Genomic DNA, 17,534 nt, shown 5'->3' with positions numbered 1-17,534 from the left:
GAAGAATCAATATTGTGAAAATGACTATTCTACCAAATGCAATCTACAGATTCAGTGAGATCCCTAACAAATTACCAAGTGCATTTTTCACAGAACTAGAACAAAAAGTTTCACAATTCATATGGAATCACAAAAGACCCCGAATAGCCAAAGCAGTCTTGAGAAAGAAGAATGGAGCTGGAGGAATCAAGCTTCCTGACTTCAGACTATACTACAAAGCTACAGTCATCAAGACAGTATTGTATTGGCACAAAAACAGAAATATAGACCAATGGAAAAATATAGAGAACCCAGAGATAAACACACGCAGAGATGGGTATCTTATTTTTGACAAAGGAGGCAAGAATATACATGAGGCAAAGACAGTGTCTTCAACAAATGGTGCTGGGGAAACTGGACAGCTACATGCAAAAGAATGAAATTAGATCACTACCTAACATCAAACACAAGGATAAATTCAAAATAGATTAAAGACTTAAATGTAAGACCAGTTCAGTTCAGTTCAGTCGCTCAGTCGTGTCCAACTCCTTGCGACCCCATGGACTGCAGCACGTCAGGCCTCCCTGTCCATCACCAACTCCTGGAGTTTACTCAAACTCATGTTCATTGAGTCAGCGATGCCATCCAACCATCTCATCCTCTGTTGTCCCCTTCTCCTCTATGTAGAGTACATCATGAGAAATGTTGTTTGGATGAAGCATAAGCTGGAATCAAAATTGCTGTGTGCTGTGCTTAGTCGCTCAGTCATTTCTGACTCTTTGCAACCCCATGGACTCCTCTGTTCATGGGGATTCTCCAGACAAGAATACTGGAGTGGGTTGCCATGCCCTCCTCCAGGGGATCTTCCCAACCCAGGGATCAAACCCAAGTCTCCCACAATGCAGGGCATTCTTGCAACCATCTAAGCCGTGAGATTGTGGGGAGAAATATCAATAACCTCAGATATGAAGGTGACACCACCCTTATGGCAGAAAGCAAAGAGGAATTAAACAGTCTCTTGAAGGTGAGAGTGAAAAAGCTGGTTAAAAACTCAACATTAAAAAAATGAAGATCATGGCATCAGATCCCATGGCAAATAGATGGGGAAAAAATGGAAATAGTGAGAGACTTTATTTTCTTGGGCCCCCAAATCACTGTGGACAGTGACTACAGCCATGAAATAAAAAGATGGTTGCTCCTTGGAAGAAAAGCTATGCCAAACCTAGACAGTGTAGTAAAAAACAGAGACATTGCTTTGTTGACTTTGCTATATAGCCAAAGATATGATTTTCCCAGTAATCATGTAGGGATGTGAGAGCTGGACAATCAAAAAAGCTGAGTGACAAAAAATTGATGCTTTTAAACTGTAGTGTTAGAGAAGACTCTTCAGAATCCCTTGGCCAGCAAGGGGATCAATACCAGTCAGTCCTGGAGGAAATCAACCCTGAATATTCATTGGAAGGACTAATGCTAAAGCTGAAGCTCCAGTACTTTGGCCACCTGATGCGAAGAACTGACTCATTGGAAAAGACCCTGATGCTGGGAAAGATTGAAGGCAGGAGAAGAAGGGGATGACAGAGGCTGAGAAAGTTGGATGGCATCACTGACTCAATGGACACGAGTTTGAGCAAACTCTGGGGGATGGTGAAGGACAGGGAAGCCTGGAGTGCTGCAATCAATGGGGTCACAAAGAGTCAGACACAACAGAGTGACTGAACAATGACGATTCTTCCATCACTCGCTTCCTTTGAACAATATTATGTTTCTGACATCCATCCATGTTGATGTTCAGTAGCTGAAGTCATTCTTTTTCCTTGCTGTAATAGTATACCGAGGTATAAATGTATCATAGTTTATCCGTTCTATTTTTAAATGGATATTTGAGTTATCTTGAGACACTTTGGGGCCTTTATGAAAGTATCACTGTGAATAATCTTGTGTGTGACTTCTGCTGCATATGCACACCAACTTTCTTGGAGCAAACATTTGAGAGAGGGATTACTGGGCTGTAAGAAAGGCACAAGTTAAATTTTACTAGTTAATGCCAAGCGAATTGTACCATTTATACTCCCACTAGCTCTGTATGAGACTTCCTGCTACTTCAGTTCCTCAGCAATTAAGTCACTGTCAGATCTTCAAAGTTGTGCCAAACTCGTATGTAGGAAAGCTACATTATAGTGTTATTAATATATCTAATGTGAATGCTGATGAGGTTAACCATGATATTTTATTGCTTATATGTATTGCAAAATATCCTAGCTGTGGTTAACTTTTCATTCTCTTTAGGTGTTCTCTGACAAACAGAAAGGTTTTACTTTTAACGTAGAAAAATTTATCCATGTTTTCTTTTATGGTTTGAAAGTTTTGGACTGCCTAGTCTCCAAAAAGTTCTCTACTCTCATTCAAATTTCTAATTATATCATATTGTATGCAAATGTCAAATCATTATGTAGTACATCTGAAACTGACATGCTGTATGTTAGTTATAGTTTAGTAAATAAATCACTGAGTTTATAAATTTCTAATTATAAATTAATAATTGTATACTACAGCCTATAATATTTAATCCACCTATAATTGATTTATGTGCAGACACATGAAGTAGGGATGCAATTACATATTTATTAAACATGGATAACCAATTGGCCCCCAAACATTTACCAAATAGCCCATCTTTTCCCTACTGATGAATGTCATTGTTGTCTTTTATCATGTCCTCTTTTTCTCTCTTGCACTGCAGTCTCATTGTTGCCCAGTCACTCAGCTGTGTCCAACTATTTGTGACCCCATGAACTACAGCACGCCGGGCTTCCCTGTCCTTCACCATCTCCCAGAGTTTGCTCAAACTCATGTCCATTGAGTCAGTGATGCCATCCAACCATCTCATATTCTGTCACCTGCTTCTCCTCTTGCCCTCAGTTTTTTTGAGCATCAGGGTCTTTTCAGATGAGTTGGCTCTTTGCATCAGGTGGCCAAAGTACTGGAGTTTCAGTTTCAGCATCTGTCCTTCCAATGGATGTTCAGGGTTGATCTCTTTTAGGATTGACTGACTTGATTTCCTTGCTGTCCGAGGTACTCTCAAGAGTCTTCTCCAGCACCACAGTTTGAAAGTATCAATTCAGTGCTCAGCCTTCTTTATGGTCCAACTCTCACATCCCTACATAACTAATGGAAAAACCATAGCTTTGATTACACTGACCTTTGTCAACAAAGTGATGTCTCTGCCTTTTAATATGTTGTCTAGGTTTTCATAGATTTTCTTCCAAGGAGCAAGCAGTCTCACTAAGATATGTCTAGTTTTGTTAAAAGGTTTTGCATAGCAAAGGAAACCTTGGACAAAATGAAAAGACAATCTACTGAATGAAAGAAAATATTTGCATATAATATGATTGATAAGCAGCTAATATATAAAATATATAAACAAAATATATAAACAGCTCATACAACTCAATGTCAAAAAATAAACAATTCAACTAAAAACGGGCAGAAAACTTGAACAGATATACTTCCATCAGGCACATGAAAAAAAATGCTCAACATCCCTAGTCATCAGAAAAATGCAAGCTAGAACCACAAGAAAATACCACTTCATACCTGTCAGAATGGCTCTGATCAAAAAGACCACAATAACAAATGGTGAGGATGTTGAGAAAAGGGGACTCTTGTACACTCTTGATGGAAATGTGAATTTGTGTAGCAACTGTGTAAGACAGTTTGGAACTTCTTCAAAAAATTATAGAAGTATCATATTTCAACTCCTGGGTATAAATAGCTAAAGAAAACCAAAACACTTATTTGAAAGGATATGTGCACCTCAATGTTCATGGCAGCATTATTTACACTTATGAAGGTATGGAAATATTCTAAGGGTTAATCAACAGATTGTGGTATATATATATACTACAGAATACTACTCAGACATAAAAAAATGAATAAAATTTTGCCATTTGCTACAAAATGGATGGACCCAGAAGATATTATACTTAGTGAAATAAGTCAGACAGATACCATATGTTATCACTTGTATGTGAAATCTAAAAATTAAAACAAATTAGTGAATATAACAAAAAAGAAGTAGACTCACAGATATAGGAAAAAAACAACAACAAAAACTACTGATTACCTGTGGGGAGAAGGAAGAAGGGAGGGGAAAAATAGGGATAGGGGAGTAAGAAGTACATATTACTATGTATTAAATAAATAAGCTGTAAGGATATAAAGTGGGCTTCCCAGATGGTGCTAGTGGTAAAGAACCCGCCTGCCAACGCAGGAGATATAGAGAAGTGGGTTCTAACCCTGGGTCAGGAAGATCCCTGGAGGAGGGCATGGCAACCCATTCCAGTATTCTTGTCTGGAGAATCCCATGGACAGAAGAGCCTGGGGGGCTGTGGCCAATAGGGCTGCAAAGAATCTGACATGGCTGAAGCAACTTAGCATGCACAAGCATGCAAGGATATATTGTACAGCACAGGGTATATAGCCAATATCTTATATTAACTGTAAGTGGAGTATAATCTGTAAAAATTTTGAATCACCATGTCATACACCTGAAATAACAAATCAACTATATCTCAAAAATATATATATATATCCCATCATACACATTGCAGATGTATCATGAAATTAAGTACAAATGAAGTAAAACATTAAAAGTAAACTAAAATACATTTTATTTAAAAAGTAAAAATAACACATTAATGTAAAAAAAAAAGATATAGTTTTGAATTCCTATGATTTCTCTTTTGTAGAATTCTTTAAGATTACTGTGTCTGAGACCTGATTTGTGTCTTTCAATAATTCCAGAAAATTTTTTTAAAAATATTTTCTCTATTATCTTCATGTGCAGGTAATTCCAACTGAACTTATAATATCTCCTACATATTTTACATTCTTTTATTCATATTTCCTTATTTTTAATTCTCTGGACAAATTTATGGATATTTTCTTTAGCTGTATCTAATCTGCTTCTGGACAGCTTCCAATCTGCTTCTATGGAGAAGGAAATGGCAACCCACTCCAGTGTTCTTGCCTTGAGAATCCCAGGGACGGGGGAGCCTGGTGGGCTGCCGTCTATGGAGTGGCACAGAGTCGGACATGACTGAAGCGACTTAGCAGCAGCAGCAATCTGCTTCTAAACTCATCTACAGAGAGTATTTTTGTTTTGGTTTGCTTGATTTTTTATTTTTGTTTGTTTTGGTGTAGTGTTGATTGCTTAGAAATTCTCTGGTTCATTTTCAAACCTAGCTTTTCCAGCCTTGGATTTTTAAGCTTCTCTTTCTTTCTTTAATTATACTAAGGAATGTCATTTAGATTATGTACAATAATTTTGATATCTGACAACAGTCCAGGTCTGTTTTTCTCATCTCCTGTTTCTATTGGTTCTTTCTCTTAGTACTTTGCTTTCCTATGTGAGTGTGTGTTTATTCCCCTTTGTTTTATTTTGCTTTGTATTTAATATTAGGCATTCATTTTTTAGAGAACTTTATCTATGGAAATTCTTTGAAGAGGGAATTGAGGTTGATTTTCCTTGAGGAGGGATAGTGTTTTCTAGTGTCCTGTTATCACTTCTAATGATAGAGCACTTTAATTCGCCACTTAAATTTTGTTTATATATATATATATATATATATATAAAACTATCTATATCTATATCTATATATCTGTGTTCAGTAATATGCTTAGTAGTTTCCAAAAAGCTACTATTTGTAAACTATTTAACACTACATTTTAATAATTTTATTCAGAAGGGTCACTCAGAATATCTACTTTGCCATAGTGCCAAACTAGAAATATATTCATATTTTGAGGCATTTTCTGTATTTTTTAACCCATCATTGATGAACTGTTGTTAAAGAGATGCCTTGAATTCAAGGTTACTTTGTCAAATACAAATTTTGGTTTATACATATTCATAGTAAAAGTATTTCTGGGATCTATCAGGTGCTTTCAGAAATATGGCTGGGTGACTTCATCCATTCTCAGATGTAAATGCCAAATTGCCGACAGCTATCAACATCAAAAAGAGTACAATACACCGGAAACTACATCTTCCAGCTTTTGATGTTTCCTCAATCTTGGGCTTGTCAAGCACAAATTCGCACTTGCCATTGGCATTTGCCACCTACCTCTATGAGGACTGAAACATGTGCTGCTGCAGCTGCTGATTTTCAACACTCCCTGAAGAGTTCAGGGTGGAGAGGAGAAATGAAGCACTCTGTGCTCAGGAAAAAACTGACTGGCAGATCTTCAGAAAGCTATATATTTTCAGGAGTTGATTTTATTAGCCCAATTCTTGTATCTCCTCATATCTAAAAAGCACTAAATTCCTTCATGGTGATGATTGCTCCTTGTGTCTAGCAGAAATCATCTGCCAAAAAATATGTGCTTGATTGCATGTATTCCCCCTTCACCAAAATCACATATATACTGACCTTTGCCCCTGCCTATTTAGAACAGTTCCTCAGATCTATTTGAGGTGCTATATCCCAGTCTGCAGTCCTCATTTTGCCTCAAATAAAACTAAACTCACAACTTTCACATTGTGCATTTTTTTTTTTTTAAGTCTGCAGGTTCCAACATTCAAGCTCTGAAACAAAAAACAATTCAAAAGTAACCCTGAGCCCTGAGCTTCATAAGAACACCTGTACACTATCCACAGGAAGTTGTCCAGGTCCTCCAACTTCTCGCTTCTTATTTCTTGCTCTATGGATTATCTCTCAGGACCAATTTTTATCGTCACCCTTCCTTGGTGGGGGTGAACTGGTCACTGACAGCAGGTTCCTTCCTTGGTTTAATCATTTAACTTTTTTCCCCATGGTAATTTGTATTCCTTACACTTTTTCCTATTCTGGGCGGGTCACATTTCATTTGTTCCTTTCCTGGATTTATAAGTTATCGCTAGTAATCCCTTCTTCTTAAGCAACTGGCTTATCTAGGTCTGTAAACTATAGTAAGTACAACTCAGAAGGGAATTTCTTGCCTTCTTCAGTTACAGGTGCATTACTCTTCAAACAAAACTGTTGAGAGGCTTACCTGAATTGGTCTTCCATCAGGTGTCAACACCTCTTCTGAAAGTTCCATCATCTTCAGGGCCATCAGAGCAATGGGTTTAGCATGGCAAAGGCTTTTTCTGTGGAGCCCTGCAGCAACACAGTATGCATCACCTATTGTTTCCACCTGCAGCAATCAGACAAAGCAAATGCAAATGTATGATAATGAAGCAAAATAGAAATATTTAATTATCTATGATCACAAGTGTTGCTGGAAAATATATCAGCAAAGCACCAATAATTAAACAATTAGAAAACTTTAGTGTCATCATAGCAGAGTCAAATACTAACATCCAGAGCTGTTTGTTCATCAACATTATCACCATAGATGATCATTAAAACCAGAAACAACTAGAATATAAAATAATTATCCCCCACAAAAATAGGATTGTCACTGTTTTGCCTGGAAAATTTCCAAATAATGACATTTTACAAAGACATTCTTATTTCCTCAAACCTTCAAGTAGACCTTCACTGGAAAGTAATTCTCTGCAGTTTTTCCAAAATACTCCACACTATTTTAGTATTAAAAATTATTTTTTTTAAAAAATTGAAGTATAACTTGATTTACAATGTTGTCTTAATTTTAGGCATAACTACATTTGATATATCTATAATTCATTGTCTAGCCTATTCTTAACTCTTAATAATTCTAACATTGAACACTTCTTGAATTCATACTCTCTACCATTAATAGTATCAACTGCTTAGCACGCATTATTTCATTTAATCCTCACAAATATCCTAAGTGGAAGAATTAGTATTGCTTATATTTGAGAGATTACAAATTGATGCACAGAAACCCCTCCATAATCTTACAATTAAAGAGTTAGCAGACACTGTCAAGAGTCTTTCCAGATCCTGTTGCAATTCTTTTTTAAATTTATTTTTTAATTGGAGGAAATTTGCTGTATAATGTTATATTGGTTTCTTTCATATGTCAACATGAATCAGCCATAGGTATACACATGGGCTTTCCTGTAGCTCAGATGGTAAAGAATTTGCCTGCAAGGCACGAGACCTGGATTCAACCCCTGGGTTGGGACGATCTTCTGGAGAAGGAAATGGCAACCCACTCCAATATTCTTGCCTGAAGAATCCCATGGACAGAGAAGCCTGATGGGTTACAATCTACAGGGTTGCAAAGAGTTGGGCATGACTAAGTGACTAACACTACTATTAGTACTATACATATGTCACTTCCCTCTTGATCCTCCCTTCCATCTTCCACCTCATTCCACCCCTCTAGGTTGTCATAGAGCAATGGTTTGAGCTCCCTGCATCATATAGCAAATTCCCACTGGCTATCTATTTTACATATGGTAATGTGTATGTTTCAATGTGACTATCTCAATTTGTCCCACCCTCTTTTCCCCGTTCTGTGTCCACAAGTGTGCATCTCTATGTCTGCATCTCTACTGCTACCCTAGGAATAGGTTCATCAGTATCAGTTTTCTAGATTCTGTATATATGCATTAATATACAATATTTGTTTTTCTCTTTCTGACTTACTTCACTCTGCATAACAGGTTCTAGGTTTATCCACCTCACTAAAAGTGACTCAAATTTGTTCCTTTTTTATAGATGAATAACACTCCATTGTATATATGTATCACAACTTCTTTACCATTCATTTGTCAATGTATATCTAGGTTGCTTCCATGTCCTGGCTAACGTAAATAGTACTGCAATGAACACTAGAGTACATGTGACTTTTCCAGTTATGGTTTGTCAGGGTATGTACACAATAGTGGGATTACTGTGTCATATGGTAGCTTTTTTCCTAGTTTTTAAAGAAAATTCCATACTGTTCTCCATGGTGACTGTATTAATTTACATTCTCAAGAGTGTGTTGAGATTCCCTTTTCTCCACATCCTTCCCAGCATTTATTGTTTGTAGATATTTCGATGATGGTCATTCTGACTGGTGTGAGGTGATACCTCGTGTAGCTTTGATTTGCATTTCTTTAATAATAAGTGATGTTGAGCATCTTTTCATGTGTTTATTAGTCATCTGTATGTCTTCTTTGGAGAAATGTCTGTTTTAGTTTTCTGCCCATTTTTTGATCAGATTGTTTTTCTGACATTGAGTTGCGTGAGCTTCTTGTATATTTTACAGATTAAATTTTTGTCAGCTATCTCATTTACAATTATTTTCTCCCAATCTGAGGATTATCTTTCATCTTCTTTATGGTTTCCTTTGCTGTGCAAAAGCATTTAAGTTTAATCATGATCCGTTTGTTTAGTTTTGTTTTTATTTCCATTACTCTAGGCAGCAGCAGCAGCAGCAGCAGCAGGAGGTAGATCAAAGAAGATCTTTCTATGGCTTGTGTCAAAGAGTGTTCTGTCTAAGTTTTCCTCTAAGAGTTTTATAGTTTCTGGCATTACATTTAGGTTTCTAATCCATTGTGAATTTATTTTTGTGTATTGTGTTAGAAAGTGTTCTAATTTCTTTTCTTTTTATTTTATTTTATTTTTTCCATTTATTTTTATTAGTTGGAGGCTAATTACTTTACAATATTGTTGTGGTTTTTGTCTTTTTTTTTTTTATGTGTAGCTATCCAGTTTTCCAAACACAATTTATGGAGGAGACTGTCTTTTCTCCATGGGATATTCTTGCCTCCTTTGTCAAAGCCAACATGCTCACATGTGTGTAGGTTTATCTTTGGGCTTTCTACCTTGTTCCATTGGTATATATTTCTATTCTTTTTGTCAGTACCATACCATCTTGATGATTGTAACTTTGTAGTACAGTCTGAGGACAGGAGGATTGATTCTTCAAGCTCCATTCTTCATTCTCAAGATCGTTTTGCCTATTCAGGGTCTTTTGTGTTTCCATATAACAAATTTATTCATTTTTACGGCTTAGTAATATTCCATTGTATACATATACCACTACTTCTCTATCCATTCATCTGTCAATGGACATCTAGATTGTTTCCATGTCCTAGCTATTGTAACTAGTGATGCAGTGAACATTGGGGTACATGTGTCTTTTAGAATTGTGACTTTCAGGGTATAAGCTCAGTAGTGGGATTGCTGGGTCATATGGTATAATTATTCCTAGTTTTTAAAGGAATCTCCATAATAACTCTATCAGTTTACATTCTGACAAACAATGTAGAAAAGCCCTTTTCTCTACCTCCTCTCCAGCAATGATTGTTGGTAGATTATTTGATAATGGCCATTCTGACTGGTGTACTTAATTCTGATTTCAGCATCCTTTGTGGTTCTTAAATATTGTAAGTATTTACTCACAGTTAAAACTCCCCAAATTTCAAAGAATAGAACATGGTATAAAAGTTAGGAATAACTCATTTCTAGAGGAAAGTTTTCTAATAATCAAGGTAAATATGGTGACTAAATTCTAAAAAAATCTAATATTTTAATTAGAGCAAAGTGATGAAACATTGTATTAAATGTCCAATTCCAATATCACCTTTTCTGTGAATCACTCCATGGCTCTTCCATTAGTTCTTAGTAGCAAAACTAATCCTTTCTTTTACTTTCAACAACACTTTCCACACCTCTATACTAGAGATTTCATTATAAGTTTTAATCAATATGCATCAATACATAATCAATATGTATCCCCAGCTACAAAATAAACTCAAAATGGATTAAAGGCCTAAACATAAGGTCCTTAAGAAAATGATCATGTATTTTTAATGTCTGTACTCATAGTGATCATCAATGTGTCTTAAATATAACTATTTAATAAATATATACCAAATGAATACATAAATTTATTATAACTAGCTATCAATATAATTAAAATAGTTCAGCTCAGTTCAGTCACTCAGTCGTGTCCAAGTCTTTGTGACCCTATGTACTGCAGTATGTCAGGCCTCCCTGTCCATCACCAACTCCCAGAGTTTACCCAGACTCATGTCCATCGAGTTGGTGATGCCATCCAGCCATCTCATCCTCTGTCGTCCCCTTCTCCTCCTGCCCTCAATCTTTCCCAGCATCAAGGTCTTTTCCAGTGAGTCAGTTCTTCGCATCAGGTGGCCAAAATATTGGAGTTTCAGCTCCAGCATCAGTCCTTCCAATGAATATTCAGGGCTTATTTCCTTTAGGCTTGACTGGTTGGATCTCCTTGCAGGGACCCTCAAGGGTCTTCTCCAACACCACAGTTCAAAAGCATCAATTCTTCAGCACTCAGCTTTCTTTATAGTCCCACTTGCACATCCATACATGACTATTGAAAAAACCATAGCTTTGACTTGTTGGACCTTTGAGAGTAATCAAATCCCTAACTGAAAATGGATACTGAAGACTAGATTCTTAAAGGTACAAAATTGATAAATATAAAAAAGCAGAGATTAAAAACCTAGAATAGACATTAGAGTTTCAAAAATACAATATAAAAAGATACAAAACAAAATTGATCCCCCAAATTAAAAAATATATATGGAATTGTTTTTTAAAAAATAGTGGTTTTTTTGGAAAGGTAATAAATAGTAGGCTATAAAAATGAAAGTTAAAGGAGTACTAAAGAACTAAAATTTTTTAAAAATTGAAAAGTTATGATAGTAAAAATATATCTAGGAATTTCTTTGGATATGCTGTGTGGTGCCAGTTCTGTATCAATCCCTCGTTCAGGCTTGTACTTGTTCTCAAGGTCTATAGTTGCCCCTCAAATGCATAGTCTCAACATTAACTGCAGTTTTAATCTGTTGTACCTGTCAATTCCAGAGAAGTTCACCCTTCTTTGTTTATTTTGGCTTCTTCTGTTTGCAAATCTCTTCAGTGTCTAATTTCTGCCCTGACATGAGGGGGTGAAGGTGGCCACTCATTTAGGCTCACTTGTTCAGTTGTGCTGTGGAGAGAGATGGACACTACAAACAAACTCCACTGGCATGTGTGGGGAGTGCTCACATTGGATGGACCACACTGGCTTTGCCACTGCCCAAGGCAGCATGCATTTCCTGGGTCCACACTGCTCAGGCTCCAGGGTGCTCTGCAATGGCACTGTCCCACGTGGACCCTGTGTTTCATGTACTTCCCAGGTCTAAGCCGCTCAGGTTCTTGGGTGTTCTGCAAGGGCACGGGCCCAGATGGGCTGTGGGTTTTGTTCCCTTCCCAGGTCCAAACTGCTCAGGCAACCAGGTGCTTGGCAAGCGCACTGTCCCAGGTGGGCCTTGCATCTCGTGCACTTCCCCAATCCTGGAGGCTCAGTTTCCTGGGTGCGCCATGAGGGCACAGTCCCAGATGTCCCATGTGTCTCCTCTGGGGAGCTAATCTCAGGCTGTGACACTCCTGGCAGATGTGATCCATCGAGGATCCTATCCCAGGAAGACGTCATTATCAACTCGCAACCTGCTCACAGTTTGGTGGAAGATGCAATCTCTGGGGCCGAGTTTGCAGGAGCCCCTTGCCTTCCGTCTCTGGCTGTTGTTCACCCGCCTCTCTGCCTCTGGGAAAGGAGGGCCCTAAACGGCAGCTGGCTTGCTCTCCCTTGGTATTCACTAGGGCATGCACAATCCTTTATTCTGTGGATGCGCCAGGAGTCACCATGTTAGAGTCTTCCACAGGAAAGATCGTTTTTTGTGTGTGTGTCTCTGGCGATCCCACAGTTTGGGTTGCTATGGCACATGAGCCCTACAGATTATCCTCAGGGCATTCAAAGGTAGTCCTTGTGCTAAGGACCAATGATGCAGCCCACACTTCCCTGTTCAGACCCCACTTGCTGTTGGCAGACACAAGCATCTAAGCCACTTTTCTGCAAGTAGTTAAGGTTAGGTGCGTGTTCTGTGTTTTTTGTTTTTTTTTTTTTTCCTCCCTAGTTATGTTGCTCTCTGAGATTCCAAAGCTCCCCACAGACACACCTGTGAGAGGGTTTCCTACAGTGTGGAAACTTACTCCTCCTTCAAACTCCCTCCCCAGGATGGGTCTCCATCCCTAAATCTTTTGTCTCTATTTTCATTTTTTATATTTTGTCCTACCTCTTTGTGAAGAGACTGGGCTGCCTTTCTGGGTGCTGGGTATTCTCTGCCACCATTCAGAAGTCATTTTGCAGAAGTGGCTCAACATTCAACTGATCTTTTGATGAATTTGTTGGGGAGAAAGTGGTCTTCCCATCCTATTCCTCCACCATCTTGGGATTGCCTCTTCTCTTGCTTTTTCTATGATCCAGTGGATGTTGGCAATTTGATATCTGGTTCCTCTGCCTTTTCTAAATGCAGCTTGAATATCTGGAATTTCTCGGTTCACATATTGTTGAAGCCTAGCTTGGAGAATTTTGAGCATTACTTTGCTAGTGTGTGAGATGAGTGAAATTGTGCAGTAGTTTGAGCATTCTTTGACATTGCCTTTCATTGAGATTGGAATGACAACTGATCTTGCCTAGTCCTGTGGCCACTGCTGGGTTTTCCAAATTTGCTGGCATATTGAGTGCAGCACTTCCACAGCATCATCTTTTAGGATTTGAACTAGCTCAGCTGAAATCCCATTACCTCCACTGGCTTTGTTTGTAGTGATGCTTCTTAAGGCCCACTTGACTTCACACTCCAGGATGTCTGGCTCTAGGTGAGTGGTCACACAATCGTGGTTATCTGGGTCATGAAGATCTTTTTTGTATAGTTCTCCTGTGTATTCTTGTCACCTTGTCTTAATATCTTCTGTTTCTTTGGGTCCATGCTGTTTCTGTCCTTTATTGCACCCATCTTTGAATGAAATGTTCTCTTGGTAGCTAAAGTTTTCTTGAAGAGATCTCTAGTCTTTCCCATTCTATTGTTTTCCTCTATATCTCTGCATTGATCACATAGGAAGGCTTTCTTATCTCTCCTTGCTATTTCTTTGAACTTCGCATTCATATGGCAAAGCTTTCTCCTTTGCCTTTCACTTCTCTTCTTTTATCATCTATTTGTAAGACCTCCTCAGACAACCATTTTGCCTTTTCACATTTCTTTTTCTTGGGCATGGTTTTGATTGCTGCCTCCTGTACAATGTTATGAACCTCCATCCATTGTTCTTCAGGCACTCTATCATATCTAATCCCTTCAATCTATTTGTCACTCCCACTGTACTGTACCCAGCAAGGATCTCATTCAGATATGAAGGAGAATTCAAAAGCTTTACAGACAAGCAAAAGCTGAGAGAATTCAGCACCACCAAACCAGCTCTTCAACAAATGCTAAAGGATCTTCTCTAGACAGGAAATGCAGAAAGGTTGTATAAACGTGAACCCAAAACAACACCACTGTATAATCTCAAGGGATTTGATTTAGGTCATACCTCAATGGTCTAGTGGTTTTCCCTACTTTCTTCAATTTAAGTCTGAATTTTCCAATAAAAAGTTCATGACTTGAGCCACACTCAGCTCCTGGTCTTGTGTTTACTGACTGTATCGAACTTCTCTGTCCTCGGCTACAAAGAATATCATCCTTCTGATTTCTGCAATGACCATCTAGTGATGTCTATGTGTAGTGTCATCTCGTGTTGTTGGAAGAGGGTGTTTACTATCACCAGTGCATTGTCTTGGCAAAACTCTGCTAGCTTTTGCCCTGCTTCATTTTGTACTCCACGACCAAACTTGCCTGTAACTCCAGGTATCTCTTGACTTCCTACTTTTGTATTCCAGTCTCCTATGGTGAAATGGACATCTTTTTTTGGTGTTAGCTCTAGAAGGTCTTGTAGGTCTTCACAGAACAGTTCAACTTCAGGTTCTTCAGCAATTAGTGGTTTGGGGCATAGACTAGGATTACTGTGATATTGAATGGTTTGCTTGGAAATGAACAGAGATCATTTGGTTGCTTTTGACATTACACTGAAGTACTGCATTTAGGACTCTTACTGACTATGAGAGCTACTCCATTTATTCTGAGGGATTCTTTCCCACAGTAGTAAATATAATGGTCACCTGAATTAAATTTGCCTATTCCAGTCCTATTCTGGCAAGCGGCAGCTGTGGTGCAGGACTGGCTAGGGCGGTTGGGCGGTGCAGGAGTGGCGAGTGGCAGAGAGGGGATACCCCACGTCCAAGGTCAGGAGCGGCGGCCGTGAAGACATACCCCACGTCCAAGGAAAGGAGCAGCAGCTGCACTTTTCTGGAGCAGCTGTGAAGAGATACCCCACTTCCAAGGTAAGAGAAATCCAAGTAAGATGGTAGGTGCTGAGAGAGGGTATCAGTGGGCAGCGAGACTGAAGCCCCAATCACAGAAAGCTAGCCAATCTGATTACATGGAACACAGCCTTCTCTAACTCAATGAGACTAGGCCATGCCATGTGGGGCCACCCAAGACGGACGGGTCATGGTGGAGAGGTCTGACAGAATGTGGTCCACTGGAGAAGGGAATGGCAAACCACTTCAGTATTCTTGCCTTGAGAACCCCATGAGCAGTATGAGAAGGCAAAAAGATAGGACACTGAAAGATGAACTCCCCAGGTCAGTAGGTGCCCAATATGCTACTGGAGATCAATGGAGAAGTAACTTCAGAAAGAATGAAGGGATGAAGCCAAAGCAAAACAAAAACAAACAAACAAACAAAAAAACACCCAGTTGTGAATGTGACTAGTGATAGAAGCAAGGTCCAATGCTATAAAGAGCAATACTGCATAGGAACCTGGAATGTTAGGTCCATGAATCAAGGCAAACTGGAAGTAGTCAAACAGGAGATGGCAAGAGTGAATGTTGACATTCTAGGAATTAGCGAACTAAAATGGAATGGAAAGGGTGAATTTAACTCAGATGACCATTATATCTACTACTGTGGGCAGGAATCCCTTAGAAGAAATGGAGTAGCCATCATAGTCAACAGAAGAGTCCAAAATGCAGTACTTGGATGCAATCTCAAAAACGACAGAATGATCTCTGTTTGTTTCCAAGGCACACCATTCAATATTATAGCAATCCAAGTCTATGCCCCGACCAGTAACACTGAAGATGCTGAAGTTGAAGGTCTATAAGACCTTTCAGAGCTAACACCCAAAAAACATGCCCTTTTTGTTATAGGGGACTGGAATGCAAAAGTAGGAAGTCAAGAAATACCTGGAGTAACAGGCAAATTTGGCCTTGGAGGACAGAATGAAGCAGGGTAAAGGCTAATAGAGTTTAGTCAAAGGAATGCACTGGTCATAGCAAACACTGTCTTCCAACAACACAAGAGACAACTCTACACATGGACATCACCAGATAGTCAACACCAAAATCAGACTGATTATATTCTTTGCAGCCAAAGATGGAGAAGCTCTATACAGTCAGCAAAAACAAGACCAGGAGCTGACTGTGGCTCAAATGATGAACTCCTTATTGCCAAATTCAGACTTAAACTGAAGAAAGTGGGGAAAACCACTAAATCATTCAGGTATAATTAAATCAAATCCCTTATGATTATACAGTGGAAGTGAGAAATAGATTTAAGGGACTAGATCTGATAGACAGAGTGCCTGATGAACTATGGATGGAGGTTTGTGACATTGTACAGGAGACAAGGATCAAGACCATCCCCAAGAAAAAGAAATGCAAAAAAGCAAAATGGCTGTCTGAGGAGGCCTTACAAATAACTGTGAAAAGAAGAGAAGTGAAAAGCAAAGGAGAAAAGGAAAGATAAACTCATTTGAACACAGAGTTCCAAAGAATAGCAAGGAGAGATAAGAAAGGTTTCCTAAGCGATCAAAGCAAAGAAATAAAGGAAAACAATAGAATGGGAAAGACTAGAGATCTCTTAAAAAAAAATTAGAGATACCAAGGGAACATTTCATGCAAAGATGCACACAATAAAGGACAGACAAGGTATGGACCTGACAGAAGTAGAAGATATTAAGAAGAGGTGGCAAGATTACACAGAAGAAGTATACAAAAAAGATGTTCACAACCCAGTTAATCACGATGGTGTGATCTCTCACCTAGAGCCAGAGATCCTGGAATGTGAAGCAAGTGGGCCTTAGGAAGCATCACTATGAACAAACCTAGTGGAGGTGCTGGAATTCCAGTTGAGTTATTTCAAATCCTAAAAGACGACACTGTGACCATGCTGCAATCAATATGTCAGCAAATTTGCAAAACTCAGCAGTGGTCACAGGGCTGGAAAAGGTCAGTTTTCATTCCAATCCCAAAGAAAGGCAATGCCAAAGAATGCTCAAACTACCGCACAATTGCACATCTCACATGCTAGTAAAGTAATGCTCAAAATTCTCCGAGCCAGGCTTCAGTAATACGTGAACCGTGAATTTCCAGATGTTCAAGCTGGTTTTAGAAAAGACAGAGGAACTAGAGTCTAAATTGCCAACATCTGCAGAATCATGGTAAAAGCAAGAGAGTTCCAGAAAAACATCTATTTCTGCTTTATTGAATATGCCAAAGCCTTTGACTGTGTGGATCACAATAAACTGTGGAAAATTCTGAAAGAGATGGGGAATACCAGACCACCTGACCTGCCTCTTGAGAAACCTGTATGCAGGTCAGGAAGCAACAGTTAGAAGTGGACATGGAACAACAGACTGGTTCCAAATAGGAAAAGGAGTACTTCAAGGCTGTATATTGTCACCCTGCTTATTTAACTT

At 38.7% G+C, this 17,534-nt stretch overlaps 1 protein-coding gene across 1 annotated transcript in view; it reads right to left on the bottom strand.

Annotated features, from left to right (window-relative positions):
- Positions 1–17,534, bottom strand: part of GUCY1A2 (guanylate cyclase 1 soluble subunit alpha 2) — a 437,093-nt gene that overhangs the window by 104,603 nt on the left and 314,956 nt on the right. Inside the window, exon 6 of the mRNA XM_043481195.1 lies at positions 7,012–7,155. Coding sequence (XP_043337130.1) covers positions 7,012–7,155 — 144 coding nt within the window. The remainder of the gene's footprint in view (positions 1–7,011; positions 7,156–17,534) is intronic.

Source organism: Cervus canadensis, chromosome 11 (genome assembly GCF_019320065.1).
Source record: "Cervus canadensis isolate Bull #8, Minnesota chromosome 11, ASM1932006v1, whole genome shotgun sequence".
NCBI classification, from domain to species: domain Eukaryota; kingdom Metazoa; phylum Chordata; class Mammalia; order Artiodactyla; family Cervidae; genus Cervus; species Cervus canadensis.
The sequence above is the reverse complement of the archived record's forward strand: the minus strand, read 5'-3'. Positions and strand labels throughout refer to the sequence as shown.